The 20,489-nt window shown below is 45.9% G+C and overlaps 1 protein-coding gene across 13 annotated transcripts in view; it reads right to left on the reverse strand.

Moving 5' to 3' along the window:
• The window catches only part of Tenm4 (teneurin transmembrane protein 4), a 735,641-nt gene that overhangs the window by 84,294 nt on the left and 630,858 nt on the right, over positions 1-20,489 (reverse strand). For all 13 annotated transcript variants that reach the window (XM_040728397.1, XM_040728368.1, XM_040728396.1 and 10 more), the window contains 2 exons: positions 18,579-18,795; positions 5,103-5,222 (listed from right to left, as the gene is read on the reverse strand). In XM_040728397.1, coding sequence (XP_040584331.1) covers positions 5,103-5,222; positions 18,579-18,795 — 337 coding nt within the window. The remainder of the gene's footprint in view (positions 1-5,102; positions 5,223-18,578; positions 18,796-20,489) is intronic.

Here is a 20,489-nt window from a genome sequence, read left to right on the forward strand (position 1 = left end):
CCAGCTTCTATGTGGGCGGCAGAGATCTGAATTTGGGGTCTCACATTTGCACAGAAGCACCCTCTCCACTAGGCCATCTGTCCATCTCTCAAATGGATTGTTCTTAAGTTCTTAGTAGCTAAGCAGTTTGAGACTGTGCAGTTAGAACTACAGTATCTTATAGTGAAAGGGGGATGGAAGCCTGAGTGCCTGGCTGAGATGAAATCACTGTGACCAGAGCCAGTAGCCCAGCTTCTCTTCATGACTCTGTACTCTCCTTCACTGCCCCAGACAGCTTCCCACTGGGCCTCTTATTTCAGGTTTATGCGTGAACATGTAGGCAAAATCCTCTTACTTTGTCTCACTTCCAAATAGGACTCCCCACCCTGAAACATATTAGCAGTTTTAGGGTTCTGGTGCCTCTGTCCCTATCACCTTCTGAGAAACCTTGACAGGCACTTGATCTTATGTGTACTTTTCAGTTTTGAAAGTCCAAGGAGTGTGAGTCCCCACTTGCATACCTTAATGTTTCTGCCAGTTGCCAGCCCTGAAGGGAGGCTGGCTTCTGTTCTATATACTCATGCTCAGAGGCTGGGTGAGCTCAGGCTATGGACACAGGGACTAGAAATCAGTGTGTGACACATATCCTGCAAGATGCATCTGCTTAGCCAAGAACAATGCTTGGCTGTCACCTCAGGCCCTGTGCTTGGTGTGCAAGAGTCCAGCCCAGAGTTTGGGTCTTTCCCTAAAAAGATAATTTGAAGTCATGTAATAACTGAACCCCTGCGATGGATCCTAGTGGTCATGTTCCCAAGTCTCTCCTAATACGATGGACTAGTCACTTTTATTGATCACCATCCAGGGGTCATTAATTTCATACTTGCCCATCTAGTTAGCAGGAGCTTGCTACAGCCACGGGAGGACAGGCCCATCTTTAGATAATTCTGACCATTAGGGTTTTAGTCTTTGGAACATAGCTGTGTCTCCCCCATTCTAGTTCTTATTTATTGGGCTTGTTTTTTATCTGCTATGGTGACCCTCGACCAGTGGCTCTGGCTCTGTCTACCAGCTATCCTCCTTGTACAAAATCTTCTTAGGAGGTACATTTAGCTTTACAATTTTATTTATTTATTTATTTATTTATTTATTTATTTATTTATTTATTTATTTCAGTTTTTTGGAGACAGGGTTTCTCTGTATTGTTTTGGAGCCTGTCCTGGACCTCGCTCGGTAGACCAGGCTTGGTCTTGAACTACAATTTTAGTTTTTGAGGCAGAATCTCTCTATGTAGATCAGGCTGACCTTCAACTCAATTCTTTTGCTCCAGTCTCAAAAGGTGTGAGATTTCATATGTGTGCCATCATACCTAATTAGGTGCAAAGCCTGTAGTCACCTTCTCTACAAGGCCTTGCTCAAGCAGAATTGTAGCTCCCTCCTAGAGCTCTGTTGTACCATGGAGACTCCTAAGAGCCCCCACTGCAATACACTGTAATTGTTCCATTGTGTGGGTCATCAATTTCTCTGTCCTTCCAGGGACAGATCTATCCCTTCAGTTACAGAATGAATACATGAGAGACACTGCCACTGCTCCTAAACTGACTGTCAAATGCTGTGAGTCCCTTCTTTCTTCAGCTACTAACACACATCAACTCTGTGATTACCTCTGTATTTGGTTTGAGATCCCTCAGTGCAGGATGCTGTCGATACCTTGACCAACACTACTTTGTAAAGCTATGACTGCTGCTCAGCTTGCCCTTTCCTTCCTTCTTACATTTAACCATCCTGTCCCAGAGGCATCTGCTCATGGGAGATGATACCCCCAGTTTTGGTCATCTGCTCATGGGAGATGATGCCCCCAGTTTTGGGTCCTTAAACTCCAAAGACAGGCTCTTCTTTCTTTGTGAACTTTCCACATACTTGGCTGCTCATGGCCATTTTCATGCTCATGGCCCTCTCTATGCTCATGGCCTTTCTATGCTCATGGACTTTCTATGTTCATGGCCTTCTCTATGCTCTATGGTCTTCTCTATGCTCATGACCTCTATACCCATGTCCTTTCTATGCTCATGGCCCTCTCTATGCTCATGGCCCTCTCTATGCTCATGGCCCTCTCTATGCTCATGGCCCTCTCTATTTTAACCTTTAGAAGAAGTTAGACACCACCATCCTTCAGTAAGCGATGGTGAAGAAAACCAGGGTGGGCATTTATTGTAGTCCCAGGGTCCTGGCTGTGGTCCTCCAGGAGAATACCCACAGTTTGGGGGAAACACTCGCAGGACAGGCTGATACTCTTACCACAAAACTAGTCAGTATCTGTACTTTGCCAGAATGTTTTAAACACCCAAACAGAAAGTTGGCCAGACTCAAAAGGTAGCCTCAAGAGAGGCAGCATGGAGGGAGGTCGTGGTAACAAATGTGTAAAGATCTATCTTCAAGGCCATGAGCAGGCCAGGGCAGCTGGCCATAGCAGGAGATGAGTGCAATGGGCTGAGGCCAGGCCTGCTCATCTGGCAGGGAAACCCTGTTACAGATGTGAATGTGGACCTGACCCCAGATGGAAGGCCTGGTTCTCAAATGGAGCCCATCTCTCACTGGTCCAACTAGCACTGCTTATATTACAGGTGAGTTATACCACTCTTTCAAGCCTCAGTTTCCCCATCTTTAAAATTAGGCTGACCATTTTAATCACTTGGCAGGGTTACTAATTAGCTAGATGGGTGATGGATGGGCAAGCCCGGGGTCCCTGGAATTCCCTGGGCATCACACGCAGCACAATCCCATGTTTCAAGTCAATGAGCCTGACCTGTTCCCCTTGTTAGGAGTTCTCTTAATTTTTCTCCATGACTTATATTTTCTGTCTTTTAAATGATCATTTCTGATAATTTCAATGTTATTATTTTCTGTTTGAACCACTGTTAAAATTTGAAGTCATGTGTGTGTGCGCGTGCATGTGTGTGTGTGTGTGTGTGTGTGTGTGTTGGGGGTGTGAAGTGGATGGGGAACTGGTGAAAGTGTCATGGTGCTGCCCAGAAAGCAAAGATTACACAGGCAACTCAGATGCAGCCTAGGCCTTCAGCGCATTCCCACTCATTCTCAACTCCTCACTATCTTTAACATCATGGCTTCTCCTAAATGTATCAGGGGTAAGAGAAACTGAGTCCAGGGAGGGAGGAGGGGAGTGGACCAGATGCATACACCAGAGGGAGTTTCAGACGCTATGGGAACAAGTGACAGCTTTCCCATACTTTATGTTGTCCATGTCGGAAGGAGCGTTTTAGCCCCTCAGTTCATGGGCAAGAACTGATTTGAAATGCACGTTCTAAGCGGCAATCTTTCTGACTAGGTCACATTGTCGGAGGCTGATGCAGGAAACCTCCCTCAGCACGTAATGCCCCAAGAAGCAGTACATATGGCCAGCACAGCACACAAAGGGAGATCATATCCCAAAGGGTCAAAGAATGGGTGATTGCTAAGGTCACATGTAGGATTACTATGGCATGTTTCATGGACCTAGTCTAAGCAAGTCCAGACTGACAGTTTGCTCTTTCATGTGGTAAGTTCATGGCAAAAAGAGCAGTCTGGAAGAACTCCATATTTGGCGACTGTTCCCCTGTGGGTGGGAGTGTTCTAAGAATATCCATAGCCTAGGATACCCACAGCTGCCTCTTCCGTACTGTCCCAAGCCTGGAGACAGACATAGTCAATAGTGGAAGCTCCTTCTTGCCTTGGTGGGTGTCTGCTGAGGGGCTTCTGGACAGGAACTGTGTAGGGCAGGGAGAGGTGGCCTGGCCTAGCCAGATTGCTCTCTGGGGACTGGCACAGACCTCTTCCAGCTGGGCCATTCCCACTGCCGTGGAGGAGGGGAGGCTCCCCACACCAGGCTTGCCAAGCTGTCTAGGAGGCACATGTCTCCAAACAGATGAGTCCTGCTTCATTATCACCTCGGCTGGGACATGCTCACATCTGATATTGGATTAAAGAGGTGCTAAAATCAATCAGGCTGCAGCATAATTTCTAACACAGAGTGAAGAATCAACCTTATGGGCCCACACTCAGCCAGATGGACTGACACCACCTGATTTCATTAAAAATAGAGGACTTATCACCACTGACAGGCTAAATATTCCACTTGCCTTCCTTTTTTTTTCTAAAATATTTGTGCTACTATCTCCTTGTTATTCAGTAATTCGGTTATTCAGTATTATAAATTTACAATTTGTAATTTTAACATCTATTACTTATTTACTTACTACGTGTCGCACTAGGAAGTGAATCCTAGTGTGTGGCAGGAAATCATGATTTATCTATTTTTATTTATTTATTTTGGTTTTTCAAGCCAGGGTTTCTCTGTAGTTTTGGAACCTGTCCTGGAATTTGCTATGTAGACCAGGCTGGCCTTGATCTCACAGAGATCTGCCTGCCTCTGTGTCCCAAGGGCTGGGGTTAAAGGCATGCGCCACCACCACCTGGTGAAATCATGATTTAATAAACACATACTATGTGCTAGGTGATTCCTTATTCATTGTACTATCCTATCCATTCCTCTAATCCTCATACCCAGTTTATGAGATAGATAGTGTTAGAATCATGCTATAGATAAACAAGCTGAGGGTTGGGAGGCAATATTTGTCCAAGAATACTCTAGTCACTTGGGGAGATCCAGGGCCATCAAGGAAACCCTAGCTTTATTTCATACTGTTGATGGTTCTCCGGGAACTAAAAGTCAGAATTTGCTATCACCCAAACAGCTTCCATTGAAGCAACTTCTAAGCAGTTGAAAGGTAGAAATTATACAATGAGAATGTTTAGATATAATGGGAACCACCTGATCCATTATAAAGTAGTCCATGTGACAGTATTCCCATGAGGAGTCACTGAAAAGATAATGCAGATAAGCAGCCCTGTTTATGTGAGAGCCTCAAGAGAAGGAAGTGTCTACAGCCAAAGGGACAGAGGACAGAGTTGGGCACAGGTCACAATAAGACAGTAAGCTGCAGAGCTGGACGTGAGAAGGTAGGCTATCTGGGTCTAAGTCTGAGCCCTGTTCACATAACCAATTCAGAGGCAGCTATGTTGCAAGACCACAGGGCCTAGCTCTCCCTGGCCCACGAAAGGTCTCCTACCTGCCATCTTGCCTGCTGATTGTGTACCCAAAGAGAGGATTATTGATGAAACTGATGTTCACACCAACCAGCGGGGTCCCATCTGATGTCATCACTTGTCCACGGATGACACATGCATGCCTGTGGGAAGAAAAGGGGGAACAGCATGAGGTACCTTTCATGGTCAACAAGGAACCCCCAGAAATCATAGCCAGAATGCTGGTCATTTAGACACACCTTACATTCAGGAGCCCTGGGTGTTCACTTCTGATAATAATCTATCATCTCTCAAGGTATCAAAGTGTGAGAGAATCACTCTTGGGAAATGTTTGAAATATCTCACTCCACCATTATTTTTCTAAGGCCATTATTTGATATAAGGAGAGAAAGCTGATCCCAGGGAACAACTCAATATAGTTAAGATGGGACTACAAAGTAAGGTGCCCTAGGTTCGAATCCCAGATCTGCTACTTCCTAGATCTCTAACATATACAGGTATATGAGGGTTCTTTGAACCTCATTTTTTGTTTGTTTGCTGTTTCAGCTTGGTACAGATTAAGTGACAATGACCATCATCACATTACTGGAAGAGATCGGGATGGAGGAGTATGCTTCCTTCCACCTGGCATTAGAAAGAGAAGGATAGATGATAGCATCTTCTTGGGGTGTCTCCTTAGGAACCTGTCCCCACTTCCAGCTCCTACTCCCAGCCCCCACTCCCACTTGTTCCCTGTACTCTAGACAACAAACCATGTGCGTTCCCTGCATTTGCCAGAATGTTGTGCTTGTGTGTGTGTGATGTTCTCCCATCTGCCTGAAATGTCATTCCTGCATGCACCTCCCAACATTCTCATCCGTCAACACCCACTTCAAAGAAAGTCTCTTCTCTAAAGCCTTTCTTGATGTTCCTGCTCAGAACCCACACCTCACTCCCTCGAAGCCTCACACAGATGCTTTGGTACCTTGCCAAACTGTACACCCCTCTCCTCTCCACCTATACGTCATGTGGCGTGAGGGCATGGCCAGGTGTTCTCCATGGTGCAGTGCCTGGACCATAACTAGCAAGTACTTGGTCACAGTGAAAACAAAACAACACAACACAACACAAAACCAAAACCAGGGGACTGAGCAAATGAACAGGACGATTTGCCATCATCTAGAGTGATGGTTTGTATGTATTTTGGAAATAGAATCATTTATTCCCAAATGAATGCTTTGAGAGACCAGGGCACTAGGGACACAATCATTGATGACAGGTCTAGGGCAAAAATGCAGGTACTGTTGCTCACATTCTCTCTATTTTCCTAGTTCAGGAACCACTTTTTTCCTGACCTATGGAAGAGCTACTGATAAGGCCTATGGGCATTTATGAGAAAAAAAATCTCAAACTCTATCCCATCTTTATTAGGCACCCAGATCCTTACTTCCCTCAAGTGATAAGCTTTTCTCTGTTTGATGAGAAAAGCAATTAACACCAGGCTTGCAAGCAGCTGGTCTCACTAGTGTCAGCTTGTCCTTTCTGAAGGCAACAACAACTACCCACAATGCACTACAAGCCTCACCCCTCCCACCCCACCCCACCTCACCTCACCTCACTCTGCACAATCTGGCTAGTGGTAATTCAGTCAGTGGTTTCCTTCCGAGGCCCTTGGTCTAAATGCAATTCCATGGTAAGCCAGTGTAAGCCAGTTAAGTAGACAAGGCTCAGCGAAGACTTGCAGTTCTGTTCTGAAGGTCTCTCAATGTATTTATGTGAAATTATCTTTCCACTAATGGGAAGGATTTATTCCATCAATTGCATTCAGTTGGTACTGAGAGAGGCTTTCTTTAATGGAGGACAATTGAATTTTGTATTGCTGGAACTTTGTCCTTTCAGTGAATTACTAACAGATCTCAGTGCCTGGTCCTGGCTACTCTCCAGCCTCCTGACATGCACAGCACCTTTAGATTCTGCCTGGATGGTAACCAGCCCTCTGAAGGCGGTTTCCTTCATGGGGCTGCCCTGTACCCCCACCTCATGCTCATGCAGACCAGCATCTTCTGATTGATCTCTCTTTTGGGGATTTCCTAGTTGTTGGGAAACATCAAATCAGCACCATTTGGCTATCATTTAGTCTCCGTTCGGCAAACCAGAGCAGATGTAATGTTAGTGCAGGCTCCTGCGGATCGCTTTCGATTCTGGAGAAGATTAAGTTGACTCACCAAGCCCCTCCAGGCCACTGAGGCCTCATGGCAAGACACACTTTTGGCTCAGAAACCAAGGCCTCGAGGAAAACACTTCCATTCTCTTTTTGTTTAGCCATGGTTTTCAGTTGTCAAGAAAGCCCTGTTTAACATTAAGACCCCTCCCTGTGACAAAGATGATGGGGAAGTCACTTTGTGGAGGCCTCTGTATGTGTTTCATACTATGTGCTTTTGTCTAAGGAGGTTTGAAAATATGTGAATGCAAGATTTCCCAATGATTTCCACTTATGCAGTTATTCAATGGATACGACCAGTGGGGTATTGGTAAATGTTGAAGGATAGATGGGAGAGTGAGAGTGAAAGAGATTAGGAAAGGGAGAGGGTGAGGGAGAGGGCAGTTGTAATTTGTAGCATTTACTCATTCCTGTGGTGTCCCCCATCATGGCTGAATTCAAGCTGCTAACATGACACCACTTAATACAGACTTGGGAAGAAATCCACAGTAGTATACTAGTATGTAGTATTTCTATCCCAGGGTTATATTAGTCTCATATAAGCTCAAAAGCAATGATAATTATAAAATATAATCAAATTCCTAGGAAACAGTAAGTTTTGAGTGTTTATAATCCTTTGATATCACTCAATTTTATATAGTTTAGATTTTAAATTGAAACTGAAAATTTTATTTTGTGTGTATGAGTGTTTAGCCTGTTCACCACATGCATGCCTGGTTCCCAAGGAGGTCAGAAAAAGGCATAGACTGTTGTGTGGCACCATGTGGGTACTAGGAATCACACCAGGGGCCTCTGGGAAAGCAGCTATAGCTCCAAGATGACACAGTTTAATTTTCAATAATGGCTATTTAGCAATCAGCTTACCAAACTCCTAAACATTTAATAACTGATTCTTTCTGTTCTTTTTTTTTAATAAAATAAACCAGGTTTCTCTGTGTAGTCTTGACTGTCCTGGAACTCACTCTGTTGACTAGACTGGCCTCTAACTCAGAGATCAACCTGTCTCTGCCTTCAAAAGATATGGGCCACCACCACTGGGCTAATCATCAGTTCTTATGAGCCCAAAAGAGTTGGTGTTTACATTCTCCTGGGACACTGACCTCATTCTGTAAGTCAGGCTTTGTGTTGTGGATGGGGCTAAGATACACTAGCTGCTTCTTTGACTGTAAAACTCTACCTTGGAAAGAAACTACTGACCAGAGGTGAGAATCATTGTTACTCTGGGTTTCCCAGTTAGTGCGTATCACAGTCCTGTGTTAAGTTAGTTTTTTTGTTTTGTTTTGTTTTGTTTTTCTCCATTGGATATGAACTGGGGGCATCTAGAAAGACAAAACGTCAACTGAAAAAAATGTCTCCATAAGATTGGCCTATAGGTGAGTCTGTGTGGACATTTTCACGCTTAATGGCCGATGTGGGAGGGCCCAGACCACTGTGGGCAGCACTGCTCCTAGGAAGGTGGTCTTGGAGTCTAGAAGAAAGCAGGCTGAGCAAGCAATGGGGAGCAAGCCAGTGAGCAGCATCCTTCCATGGTCTCTGCTTCAGATCCTGTCTCCAGGTTCCTGCTTTTAGTTCCTGCCCTCAAACCCTTCAGGATAGACTATGGTGGGGCATGTAAGCCAAATAAACCATTTCCTCCCCAAGTTGCTTTTTGGTCCTGGCTTTTTATATAGAAGTAGAAAGCAAGCTAGGATGATGCTACTTACCAGTGACTTTCTTAGGATAATGGAGGTTGGAGGTCTTATTTTCTAGTCATCCCTAGAGTCTCTTCCACTGGCATCACTTCAGTAAGGCTGTCACCAACTCTTCTTGGTCCAATTAATCACCCTTTCCTCTGGGCTCCTCTATACCTCATGATTATCTCTCCATGACTTTGATTGTCCCATGATTACACTGTTCACATTTACAAAGCTGTCTCTCAGGTCTGGTGGGGCTGTGACTCCAGTAGGTAGAGCAAGCATTGGATGCAACTTCCTGCTTGTTAAGTGAATAATGACCAAGAACTTGAAACTCAGAGAGGAAAGTATTTGCTCAAGGTCACCCAGAGATTAACTTGATTGGCTTAGTTCTTACTTCTGAATCCTTACTGCGACTGCTATAGTGACAAAAATTCCAGCTATCTCCTATGAGCCAGGCATTGTGCTAGGTGCTAGAGTCCCTGAGGTAAATGAATCCCAGTTACTTGCTAGAGCTCACAAAAACCATTTTTGAACCACCCTAGTGTGTTTGTCCCTGTTATCAGAGTGTCAACACATGGAATTAGCATATGTCAGGCAGCTGGGACACAAAACAAGCAATTAGGCTGGTTGAACCCTGCCAGGAGGCAGCACTTCTGCCAGGCCAGCAGGGCTGGTGTCACACATGCTGGCGTTATTCCAACTCTACACTCAGTGCCTGAACAAGGTGCCCTTGCTGGTGGCAATGAGATCTGCCTGATTGCTTCCCGAGGCCAGAGGCCAGGCCTGCGATCAAGAGAAGAATCTGCCAGAGAGACAACAGATGGATTGCTACCCAGCCCTCCACTAGACAGAATGGAGCAGATTAAAAAAAGCAGCCTGGACTGTCACTCAAGGGAAAAGAGCAGGAAGAACTGTGGCTGGGAAGTCACAGTTCCTTGTTCTGATGGGGAGAGCCACCACCCCACCTCTGAGTCCCCATCCTTTCAGCTGTTAAGTGTCTTGAAGTTTTCCCCAATCTGGTGTAAAACAGAATCCAATGTGTGCCTAAGAGTTGGGGGTTTTGTTTTTCCAAAGAGTTTTGATAGCTTTTACCTGGTGCTATGCAATTCAGTTCAAGTGGTTGTCAGAAAAAGGGGGCTACAGAATCTTAATGGGTTCATAACAATGCTCACTCTTGCCTCTGGGCTGTTCCCACTGTCTTCCACTGACCTTGCACCCTGGAAATCTGCCTGCTCATCTTTCAGACTCAGCCAGAGCATTTACCAAGCAGTGGCCACCATTCCTGCCCACTAGACTACTTCTGTAGAAAATAAGTCCTACTTACTCCCAAAGTGGGCTAAACTCCACGTAGACAGGACCAATCACATTTCCCTCATGCACTGGGCGTGGCTGGTGCTCATTTTTAGTAGGACAAGGAAAACATCTTTCAAGAGATTGTCCTAGAATTTGAATGTGTGGCATGGTGTAAGCTCTTAATAAATTATTTACTAAATCAAGAGATGAGATGATTCTCTTAGAGGGTGGTGTCAGAGGACCTTGAAGCCATTTGACCTTGAAGGGGATGTGTTTAGAGACCCCAGGCTGAAAGCACTGAAACTTCTTCCCAAGGTGGGGATTCCTGCCCCTTGATGGTTCACTTGGATTCTGCTTGTCCCTCTTGTTTGAAAAACTTAACAAAAATGCTAGGAATGAGTTAGATTTTGGGTCTGCTGTTTGAGGTATAGCGTACAAATAGATAAAGGAAATGTTAAGTGAAGGGAGAGAATCTGAAACTCCTTTTTTTTTTTTTGGGTTATTCAAAGAAACTAGCTGGTATTCAGGGTATTGGAAAAACCATAGGGATCTAGGTAGCAAAATACTAACTGCATGCTTTTCCTGCCTTACAGTGTTTGCTGCTCCATGCTGCTATTGGTTATGTAAATCACCACACTGCATAAGGCACTTTAAGTGGATTTATATGCCTGACTTGTACAAACCCTTAAACCGTCTTCTGTGAGCTCCTGCTGACTGAATGGGATTTTTCCAGCACCAACCACAATTTATCCGAAGTCTGTAAGAGATGTGTCTACAGTCATACTGCTTTTAAAGGAGGCTGGGCTCCAGGCCCAGGCCAGGCTGCTCTCAGCCAGTGCTCTGTAGCGTGAAGCCTCTTTGTGTGTTGTGCTGTGTTGTGTGGCATTAACGAGCTGGTTAGAGCCAGCTGGAGATGTCGAGTGTAGCAGCATCTTGCTGTAGAGATTTTTGAACTGAAGATGCTGAACTTGGAACACACGAGACTCAGCTGAGGACAGCACAAGTCTATGACCTTGACTTCCTGATTCAGTTTCTCTGGGCCTCAGTTTTTCAAGTTGTAAAACAAGGGCCAGTAATTGAGTCCTTCTGCACTATGGTTTGGGAGTTGGAGGTGGAGACTTAAGCACATCACTGCTTATAAAAAGTATTCCTAGCAATGCCCGACAAAAAGCACAGGATGGTGAATGTTTTGTGTTAGTTCTATATATAAGCTTCAAACAGCAGTTGGGTTTCTGGGCATTTTATCTCACTGAATCTTCAAAACAACCCAGTGGGAATTAGGAACCTCATGGTACAGAGAAGAGCAGGCCTCCTTTGTCCAGGGTTACTTGTGTGACCCGCCCAAGAACTTGATCTAGGTCTCCTCTCCTTGTGCACTAAATTGTCTCCTCATCACCATGGCCTCCTCTGGTAATGCTTCCTGTGATGGACAAGGAGGAACACGTAAGCAGCAAAGCAAACAGAGATGGTAATTCCTTTTTGAAATCAATAAAGGGATGATCAAGTGGCCGAGGAGGAGTTGTTAGCTGCTCATCAGGAGGCTGTGAGCCATGGCTGCCTGCACCCTCAATTGAATCCACCTTGTTGCTTTATCATCATAAACATTCATTTCAATGTGGGGAGGGATTTTTAAAAACCAACATGAATAATATATTACGGCTGACATTTTGGAGGAAGCAGGATCTTTATCTTTTTCCATCTTCCAGTAGGTAATTTATCATTGTCTTTCTTTCCTTTTTTTCCTCTCTTTGGTAACTGATGGGGTAGCCTGTCAGCTCAGTTTGTTTTGAAGGAGCAGGAGTGTAATTCAATAATAAATTCGCTCAGAGGCCAGCTGTCAGGAAGCTGGTGTTTATCCGAAGTTCATTAGGAGATCCCTATGGCTCAGCCTCTTGGAAGGTCTTGGTGGCTGTCTGAGGCCTGGGACAGAGGTGGGGGCAGGAGTCTGGGATGGGACACTCATCTGTAACTCAATGGCACCAACACTTGGGTGTAGTTTATGCTTGGCAGTGGACTGGTCAAAACGATATCACATATAGGATCATTTTGTTTTTTCCCATTACTTTTTCCTTTTTAAACTCTCATATTGAAAATTTCTGAAACCTTTGAGTTTTACTTAAGGGTGTAAAGGAAATTCTGACAGCTTAAGAGCCATGATGGTTATTTCCTCTATGCTTAGAGGTGACTTTGAGTCTTGAGTCAGACACAATGCTTTAGCATGGATGTGGGCCTTTCTGGGTCTGGGTCCCTGCCCTTACGTTCCCTTTCTGGTCTCCATTTACAGTGTGTCTCCTTCCCCCACAGGACCTCTGTGCTCTCCATGCTTATTTACTTGACTTCCTAAGTGTTAGAGCAAACCTCCTAAAGTATGCCACCATAATTATCTTCCAGCTCCATTAAAATCCTCTATTTTCTGATTACCCTGGAAATTCACACTGTTCCCAACTTGGTTTCTCAATCTAGCATGCATTTCTAACTGCCGTGTGACTGAAACCCACAGGAAGTAATCCACACTCACTCACACACATATCCACAAACACACATATGCATGCACATTTCACACACCCACACACTCTCATGCACACATATGCTCACACATCCACACACTCCAACTCACACCCCTTACCATTTGGGGTCTTTCTCCTCTGTGCTCACCACGTCCTATTACCTGAATCTTGTAGCATCCTGTCCACATCTGTCTTCTGACGGAGTGAGCTGACAACCAGCAAGTCTTGTCAATGTCATGTCCTTCCTCAGATCTAGACAGGGTTCTCAAATGTATTCTCAACCTAGACTCAAGTAGCTTTGGGTGGTTATTCTGTCAGCACATCTTCTGTCACTAGTGACTGTTCATGGAGGTTCTTTCTGCCCTGCATCCAGCTTCTCGACCTTCTTAGTCCTGCTCAGACATCTGCATGGCCAAAAGACATTCAGGCTACTGTACCTTTCTTGGCTGTCTGAGTCCATGCTCCATAGTCTATGACCTGTTTTCTTTCCTTTCTGCTTGGACACCTGAGACCCTTCTTCCATCTGAGACCCTAGTAGCTCCTTCTCTGTCACTCAGGACTCAATAGCAAGTGCCTTCATCATATTCACCTAGGACAACATGTAAGGGCAGCTAGCTGGGGGTCCTGATACCCAGGTCAGAAGGGACAATGATATTTAAACTACCTAATCTGGTGATGGTGATGCCTAGGCTTGTATGTGACCCCCCACTTTAGGATCCCCTGGGGCTATTCAGAGCTCTATCACTTTGTGCGGTCATTATGCTTGCAGTGGAAGAATGTCAGAGCTACTGTCTTTGTTAAACCTATGCTGAATATGTGGTTCAGTCAAGCATTGTGTTGGGGTCTGGGACACAGATGAGTGGTGTTACGGTTTGGATAGGAGATGTTTCCTAAAAGAAACTGGTGCTGAAGTCTCAGGCCTTAGCTGGTGGGTCTAATCCATAAGAGATGACTGGTTCACAATGGCTCTAGCCTAATTGGTGGATGGGTCCACTGAAGGAGTCATGATAATTTCCCCACATTATTGGGATGGTGAAAACTGCAGGAGGTAGGGCTCTAATTAGAGAAAATAGTGGACTGAGGGGCACATTCTTGGGGCCATTGTCCCAGGTCCCTTCCCCAGTCACTCTCTGCTTCTTGGCTACCATGGCTGCCACACATTCTTGCCCTCTGATGTTCTGCCTCAATACAGTCCCACAGTGATGGAGCAAGACATGCATGGACTGAGCCCTCTAAACTGTGAGCCAAGACAAACGTTTTGTCCCTTTAAGGTGCTCTCATAGGTGTCTGCTGACACAAAACTAACTTTAACAGGAGGCTAGGGAGGCCTTCTCTCTTCTTCATTCTTCTCTGAAGTGCTTCCGTCTCGGCTCCGAATCACCACTGTGGTTTCTTCCATGGAGTCTAGCCTCCCTTCCTGAGGAGCTGTGGCCTACCCCTCCCTATTCCATTACTTCCAGCACCATGTGGGGGTACTGTATAGAAGCATGAGAATGGTAACCCTATCATATAGCTTCTAGAGTTATGTATCTCCTTGAAGTCTCTCCTTCTTCATACCAGGTACAGGGTGGCTGCTGAGGAGAGGCCTGTACTATGAGAATGGCTTGTTTAATTCCATCTCTCATAGAGGTCCATCCAGTTCCAAGCAGTGGTCTTGAACCCCTCACTCTGAATCTCTCTGGGCCTGAGGGAGTGATAGTCTGCATCTTGATAGCTGTTGAATGGAATCCTATTCAAACTATGCAACTTGTGGTATAACATATAGTATGTCAGGATGTGTGTTAGGCACAGGCTTATTACTATTATACATGAGGCAGGCCTGTCTGTCCATCAGCTGCATCCTGGAGAAGTGTCTCTGGTTTCCTCACTAAGAAGGATCCTGATGTCAGCTGGCTGGCAAGAATACAGCCTTTTCTTATCCTCAGATAGTGATCCAACAGTCTAAACCCATTCCTCCCTGTATGGTGGCTGGACTTTTTTGGAGAGCAGTTGATTCTCAAGCTTTGCTTCCAATTAAGAAAGTGGAGCTGGCAGCTCTTAACACTGTCGCCTCCATCATCATGCCATTAGGTAATTATCCGAGGTGTTTCTGGGTGGCAGGTGCTTCGGGTTGAGCCTTTGTGGACTTATTTCCAGTTAATTCTCCAGGCAACCCTCTGACACACACATCACTCACCCAGGCTCTCAGATGAGGAGACCGGACCTCTAAAAGCATAAGAGGTTTTCTTCCCTCAAGGTCATACAGTAGGGAAAAGGATGCAACTGCCCTCCAGTCCAGGTCTGTCTAATTGCAAGGCTTGTCCTAGTTTGTGATATGCTACCACTATAAAAGTCAGCATCTACTGATCTGTTAGGTGTCAGGCTCAGCCTGTAACCAGGACACGCAGGGGACATGTTCCTGCTGGCACGGAGCAGGCTGGCATGAATAGGGCATTCCCTAAACAGATGCTTTATTTTAATCTTTTCTATGGCTGCTGTGAAATATTGACTATATTTCACGCATGCATGGCTTGTGGTAAAGCCAGGAAGGAAACACGGAGCCTTCCCGATAACACATGTACCCGCCCTCTCACACAAGAGGAAAGAAAGCAACAGCTTGAGCTGACTCCACTTCATCCCAATCGACTAAGAAGGGTTTTACCTCTAGACCCATTGGAGACTATGTAGTAGTCACATGACTGGTCACCAAGGTTTATTCGACAGAGGGATGTTTGGGGACCATGGTGATTGATGGCTATTTTTTCTGAGTCTAGAACAGCAAGGAGCAGCAGGGACATACTGATTCAGGAAAGTGCCAGGAGAGAGGGATTTCATACTAACATTTTGGAGCCTTCCATTACCTGCTCATTTGTAGAACAAATACCATATTCCAGGCCCTTCGTGACGTGTCAAAGATTTGAATAGTCTCTGCCTTCCCAGTGTCTGGAACTTAACTGAAGGTAACAGGTGTGTAAAAAGGACCTAGGAGCTGTCTTCTCCAGCTTCTGCTCCTCTCCTCCAGTGTGGTGTCTGGCAGGAGATTTAACCCTGCTGGGCCCCCAACCCTCCATATAAAACCAAGTAAACTAATATATTCATCTGCTTCCCCTTCCCTCCACTCTTCCTTTTGTCTCCTCTCTCATCTTCCTCTATTCCCTTCCTTTCTCCCTTTTAATTTTTCATTCTTTAAGGCAATTTATGTGCACATATATTCCTTGAGCAACTACTGAGTGCTCTAATAACTGAGATGCAGGATTTGCCTGGAGAACACAGATTAGAGGGGTGGGAGATATGGCATGACTCATCAGTCCCTCATTGGAGCTATATTGGGGTGGCAGAGCCAGGAGCTGAAGCGGAGCTTGGCTTTGGATCTTGCATTAGCACAGGCTTCTCAAGTCCATGCAAGCCTTGTCTACTGGAGAAGCCGTGCCGAGAACCCAGTGCAGGTCCCACAGGATCTCATAGAGCTTAAGCAGCAGGCTCAGCATGTCACTAGGAGGACACCCAGGGGACATGTTACTGCTGGCATGGAGCAGGCTGGCATGAATAGGGCACTCCCTAAGCAGAACAGCTACAGGCAACTGACAAACCGTAGCCCTAATCGGATGCCATATGGGCCGGTCATGAAAGGCTGAGCAAGTAACATTTTCCTTGGTGGAAATATTATTTATATCTGCGGTTGATTAAAAGAACTCATGCCAGGGGAAGGCCCACAAGCATATATACAAAATCACACAATTGAATAAGTTAGCAGCAGCTTCCTGCCTAGAAATAAAAGCAGCAGCTCTGGCTAAGAAATGTCATTTTTTTCTCACTCTTGCTGTTCCTAGCTCTAGCATGTGACTGGACTTGTGCATGTGGAAAAGCCGCTATACCCCTTTTGGGGTATGTTTAAGAATGCATCCTCTAATGTATCCGCATAAGTGGTGCATGCTTGGGTATGTGATGCTTGTAGAAGTGAGGCCGAGGCTAGGTCTTCAGTTCTCTCCACTTGATTTTTTCAGACAGGGTCTATCACTGAAACTGGAGCTTGACATTTCAGGTAGGATGGCGGCCCAGAAATCTCTGGGTATCTGCTTGTCTCTGTTTCCTCAGCACTTGAGCTCCGTGACTCTGTGTGCAGCATTTTGTGTGGGTTCTGGGGGGTTGGAACTGAGGCATTCATTCTTCTGCAGCAAACACTTTACTGACTGAGCCATGACACCCACACCTCTAAAGAGTTGACCCTTGGAATGCTGCTGTGTGTTATAACTCCTCTCTGGGCATAAAGTAATTCAGTCTCTCCTTTCACTTCTCTCACGGCCCTGGAGTCTTTTGGTCTCCATCCACCCTTACACCTGCTCCTGGAGCTAGCCCTGTGTGTTCACTGGTTGACCTTCCGCCTGTTGTAGAGTCTTCCCAAATCAAGAGCTTTGAACTCCAACCATGGTGTCACCTCCAGAATGACTTCAAACTGCCAACAGATACTTCCTCCTGTGAGTCTAACTACATTGCATCTTTTCCTTACCCTTTCTCTGCTCAAGGGGAAGCCACCATCTTCCTCCTACCCCCTTGTCCTGCTTTTAGCTCCTTATCCTGATGACATCACCACTATCTACCCTGGCATCCACAGACAGGAGACGCCTTCAACTTCACATCCATCTCTATCCACGCCATGTTGATTCCTCATCCCCACAGTCTCATCACTTCTCATTTTCCCCTTAGGATAGGGCCCCCTTAGCACAGATGTCCTGAACACAGAGGCAAACAATCAGTGACTTCTGGATTCACTGTGCTGACTCACAGTGCAAGCTGTGCACACATGAAGCATCACTGTATTGGAAGACACTCTGGAGAAACTATTATAAATCTTTCTTTCTGTGTTTGTTCAATGCCCTGACCAGAGTGGAGACCATAGGCCATCTTTTGCTGGCTCATGAATGGATCCTGCTATGCCTCGTGCTTTTATGTGAACTCTCTTCTCTGAGCATCCCGTGTTTCACTGGCCTAGTTAACTGCCTCTCATCTTTAAGACTTGTTTCTCACCAGGCACTGGGGGTGCACACCCTTAATCCCAGCACTCAGAAGGCAGAGGCAGAGGCAGGTGGATCTGTGTAAGTTCAAGGCCAGCCTGGTCTACAGAGTGAGTTCCAGGACAGACAGGGCTCCACAGGGAAACCCTGTCTCAAATAGCAAACAAAACAAAACACCTGCCCCCTGCAAACAAAACAAAGAAACCCAAAAGACTTGTTTGTCATACTCATGGCCTGGATTCTCCTGCTCAAGAGCCCCTCCGTCAGTGTCCCTTAACTCCTTTGCCACTTATTTCTGGTCAAGCATAGCATATCATATCATAACTATATTCATCATAGCTCGGGAGGCAGCATGCTCTACTCATTTCTGTCATCCTAGCACCGTACCTGGCACAGAATGGGTCTCAGTGAGAAAATGTTCAACGGATGACAGAAATGTCAAAGAAAGATTGTGTGGACACGTGGCCTGAGGTGCAGCAATGGTCCCTGCCTCCAGGTTAGTAAAGCCTCCCATCAGCTCGGAGGGCAAACAGTGTCAAAACCCTTCAGCTCACGTAGAGACCACAGGATCAGAAAGAGCTGACTGCAAAGTGGGTATTGATCCAAGATTCCCCTCAGACCTTTGATTTTTCACTCTCCCCATCTATCACCCAGTGGGAGCAACCCTTGGACAGCAGTCTTGTCAGTGTGGGTGCTGGAGGCTGCTTCTTTGCCTCTCTTGCAAACACATTAGAACCTCTAGGGCCCACCTACCCTCTCAGCCTCCTCATACCCAGACATGACTCAGTCTCCCCCCAAGAGCTGCTGCTAGATATGAGCCCCATGGACTCACCCTCCGTCAAAGGGGTTCTCCCCAGGGATGATATGTGTGCTGTCCCTGCCCACGAGGAACTTGATGCGGTCATAGAAGGAATGCAGGTTTTGCTGGGATACCGGGGCTTGTGTCTCTTGGATGATGTCCAGAGGGTCCGGAGAGCCTAGGCACAGTGGGTTGACGTGACAGAGGGGCTGCAGGCAGCAGTCAGGGTCCATGCAGTCCACCAAGCCATCTGCAGGGGTGACAGAACATGTGGTTTATACAGCTATGTTCAATCAGCCATCTTTGCGTATCTTTCCCTCACTGGCAAACTTCAAATACAGACAGTAGCCAAGGCTCTTTCTGAGCACAGGAAGATCCAGGTACTTCAGGTGCTTCTGGCCCAAGCCTTTCAGTCTAATAGGTGATGCAGATAAGTCAGTATGTGGTGTGTACACTGTTTTTCCTCTTCTAAAGAGATAGTGGGAAGAATGCATGGGAAAGCTCAGAGGAGAGAGAATGCGTGGCCATCAGAGATGCAGAGCCAAAATGCTGGTGTTTAGGGAAAGCAGCAAAGGATGAGGCTGTGGTGTTGGATGGGGTAGATGTCCTGGGCCGTTTAGTCCATGTTAGTGAGCTGCAATTTTGCCATCAGGCAATAGGTACCCCTAAAAGGTTGAAATAGAAGGTGACTTCATTTGAGACACACTGTTAGAACTCACAGGCCAGATGGAAGGTGGTGGTGCTGAGGCTGCCCCCGTAAGAAATGAAGAAGCTTAGGTTAGAGTGGTACACAGGCAGAGAATGAAGAGTAGATGCTTCTGAGAGACTTAGAGTAAAATCTAAGACCTGGTGACCACCTGACTCCGACGTGAGGAAGAAGAAAGGATGGTGAGGCCCTGTAACTGTAGAATCTCCTTCAGCTGTGGGATCAGAGGCCCTTCAGCTCTGCCTTCCATGAATTCTCTTTACCACATGGATGGATAGCTTCAGGAGCCCTAAACTATTATGGCTCTCTAATTTTCAAAAAATGCAAAGAAAGACATTACCCCAGGTTGCGGATTTTTTGACCTCATTATTGCAAGGTACTTTTATAGTTTCCAAATAACAGTCTGTAAAGGCCAGAAAAATGGTACCTTCACCCAACCATATTCAGCAGTATGATCTGAAGGCTCATGAGACATGGAGACTGAAGTTCGTGTCTCAGCACTGTTTGTAAGGCTGACCCCAGACAACTTGCCAAGTTCAGTCTCTCCGACTACCATGTCCTCACCAATAATGTAGGAGTAATGCTGGCATATCCATCTCACTGTTGTTCCCCTACGGTTTATAGTGGAGAATCTGCACCCACAGGGCATGGCATTCACACTGGCTACCCTCGGATCCTTCTCACTCGCTTAGTCGCCTCAAGCCTACCCTTCTGTGATGTGTTCAATGGCAGAATGAGCAATGCTTAGGGAACTTACCTTTAGTCAAATGGCCAAGCCTCCTGGTTGACCCCAATCCAGTTTCCCATGCCCTCTTAAATAAATTAGGGACAAACATCCCTGGCAAGGTTCCCTTTTTTGTTTGTTTGTTTTCTATTTTTTCCCCATTTTCTGTGTAGTAGCCAAGGACCTCCTGAGCTAGACAACTGGAGGGTCGATGTTAGCTGTGAATCTTCCCATTGAATGACCTTGACCAAGTCACTTAAACTGTCTGGTCTCAGATTCCTACATCTTTCTCTCTTTTTAAAATTACTGCATTTTCTTCACGTGTGTGTGTGTGTGTGTGTGTGTGTGTGTGTGTGTGTGTGTAAAAGCACGTGCCATAGAGTGCATGTAGAGCTAAGGGATCAACCATGGAGTCTCTCCTTCCACTCCTGTGAGACCTACGGATCAAGCCCAGGTTGTTAGGGTTGGCGACAAGTCCCTTTACACACTGAGGCATTTTACTTACCCTGCTTCC

Source organism: Mesocricetus auratus, unplaced genomic scaffold, assembly GCF_017639785.1.
Source record: "Mesocricetus auratus isolate SY011 unplaced genomic scaffold, BCM_Maur_2.0 Super-Scaffold_4256, whole genome shotgun sequence".
Classification (NCBI taxonomy): domain Eukaryota; kingdom Metazoa; phylum Chordata; class Mammalia; order Rodentia; family Cricetidae; genus Mesocricetus; species Mesocricetus auratus.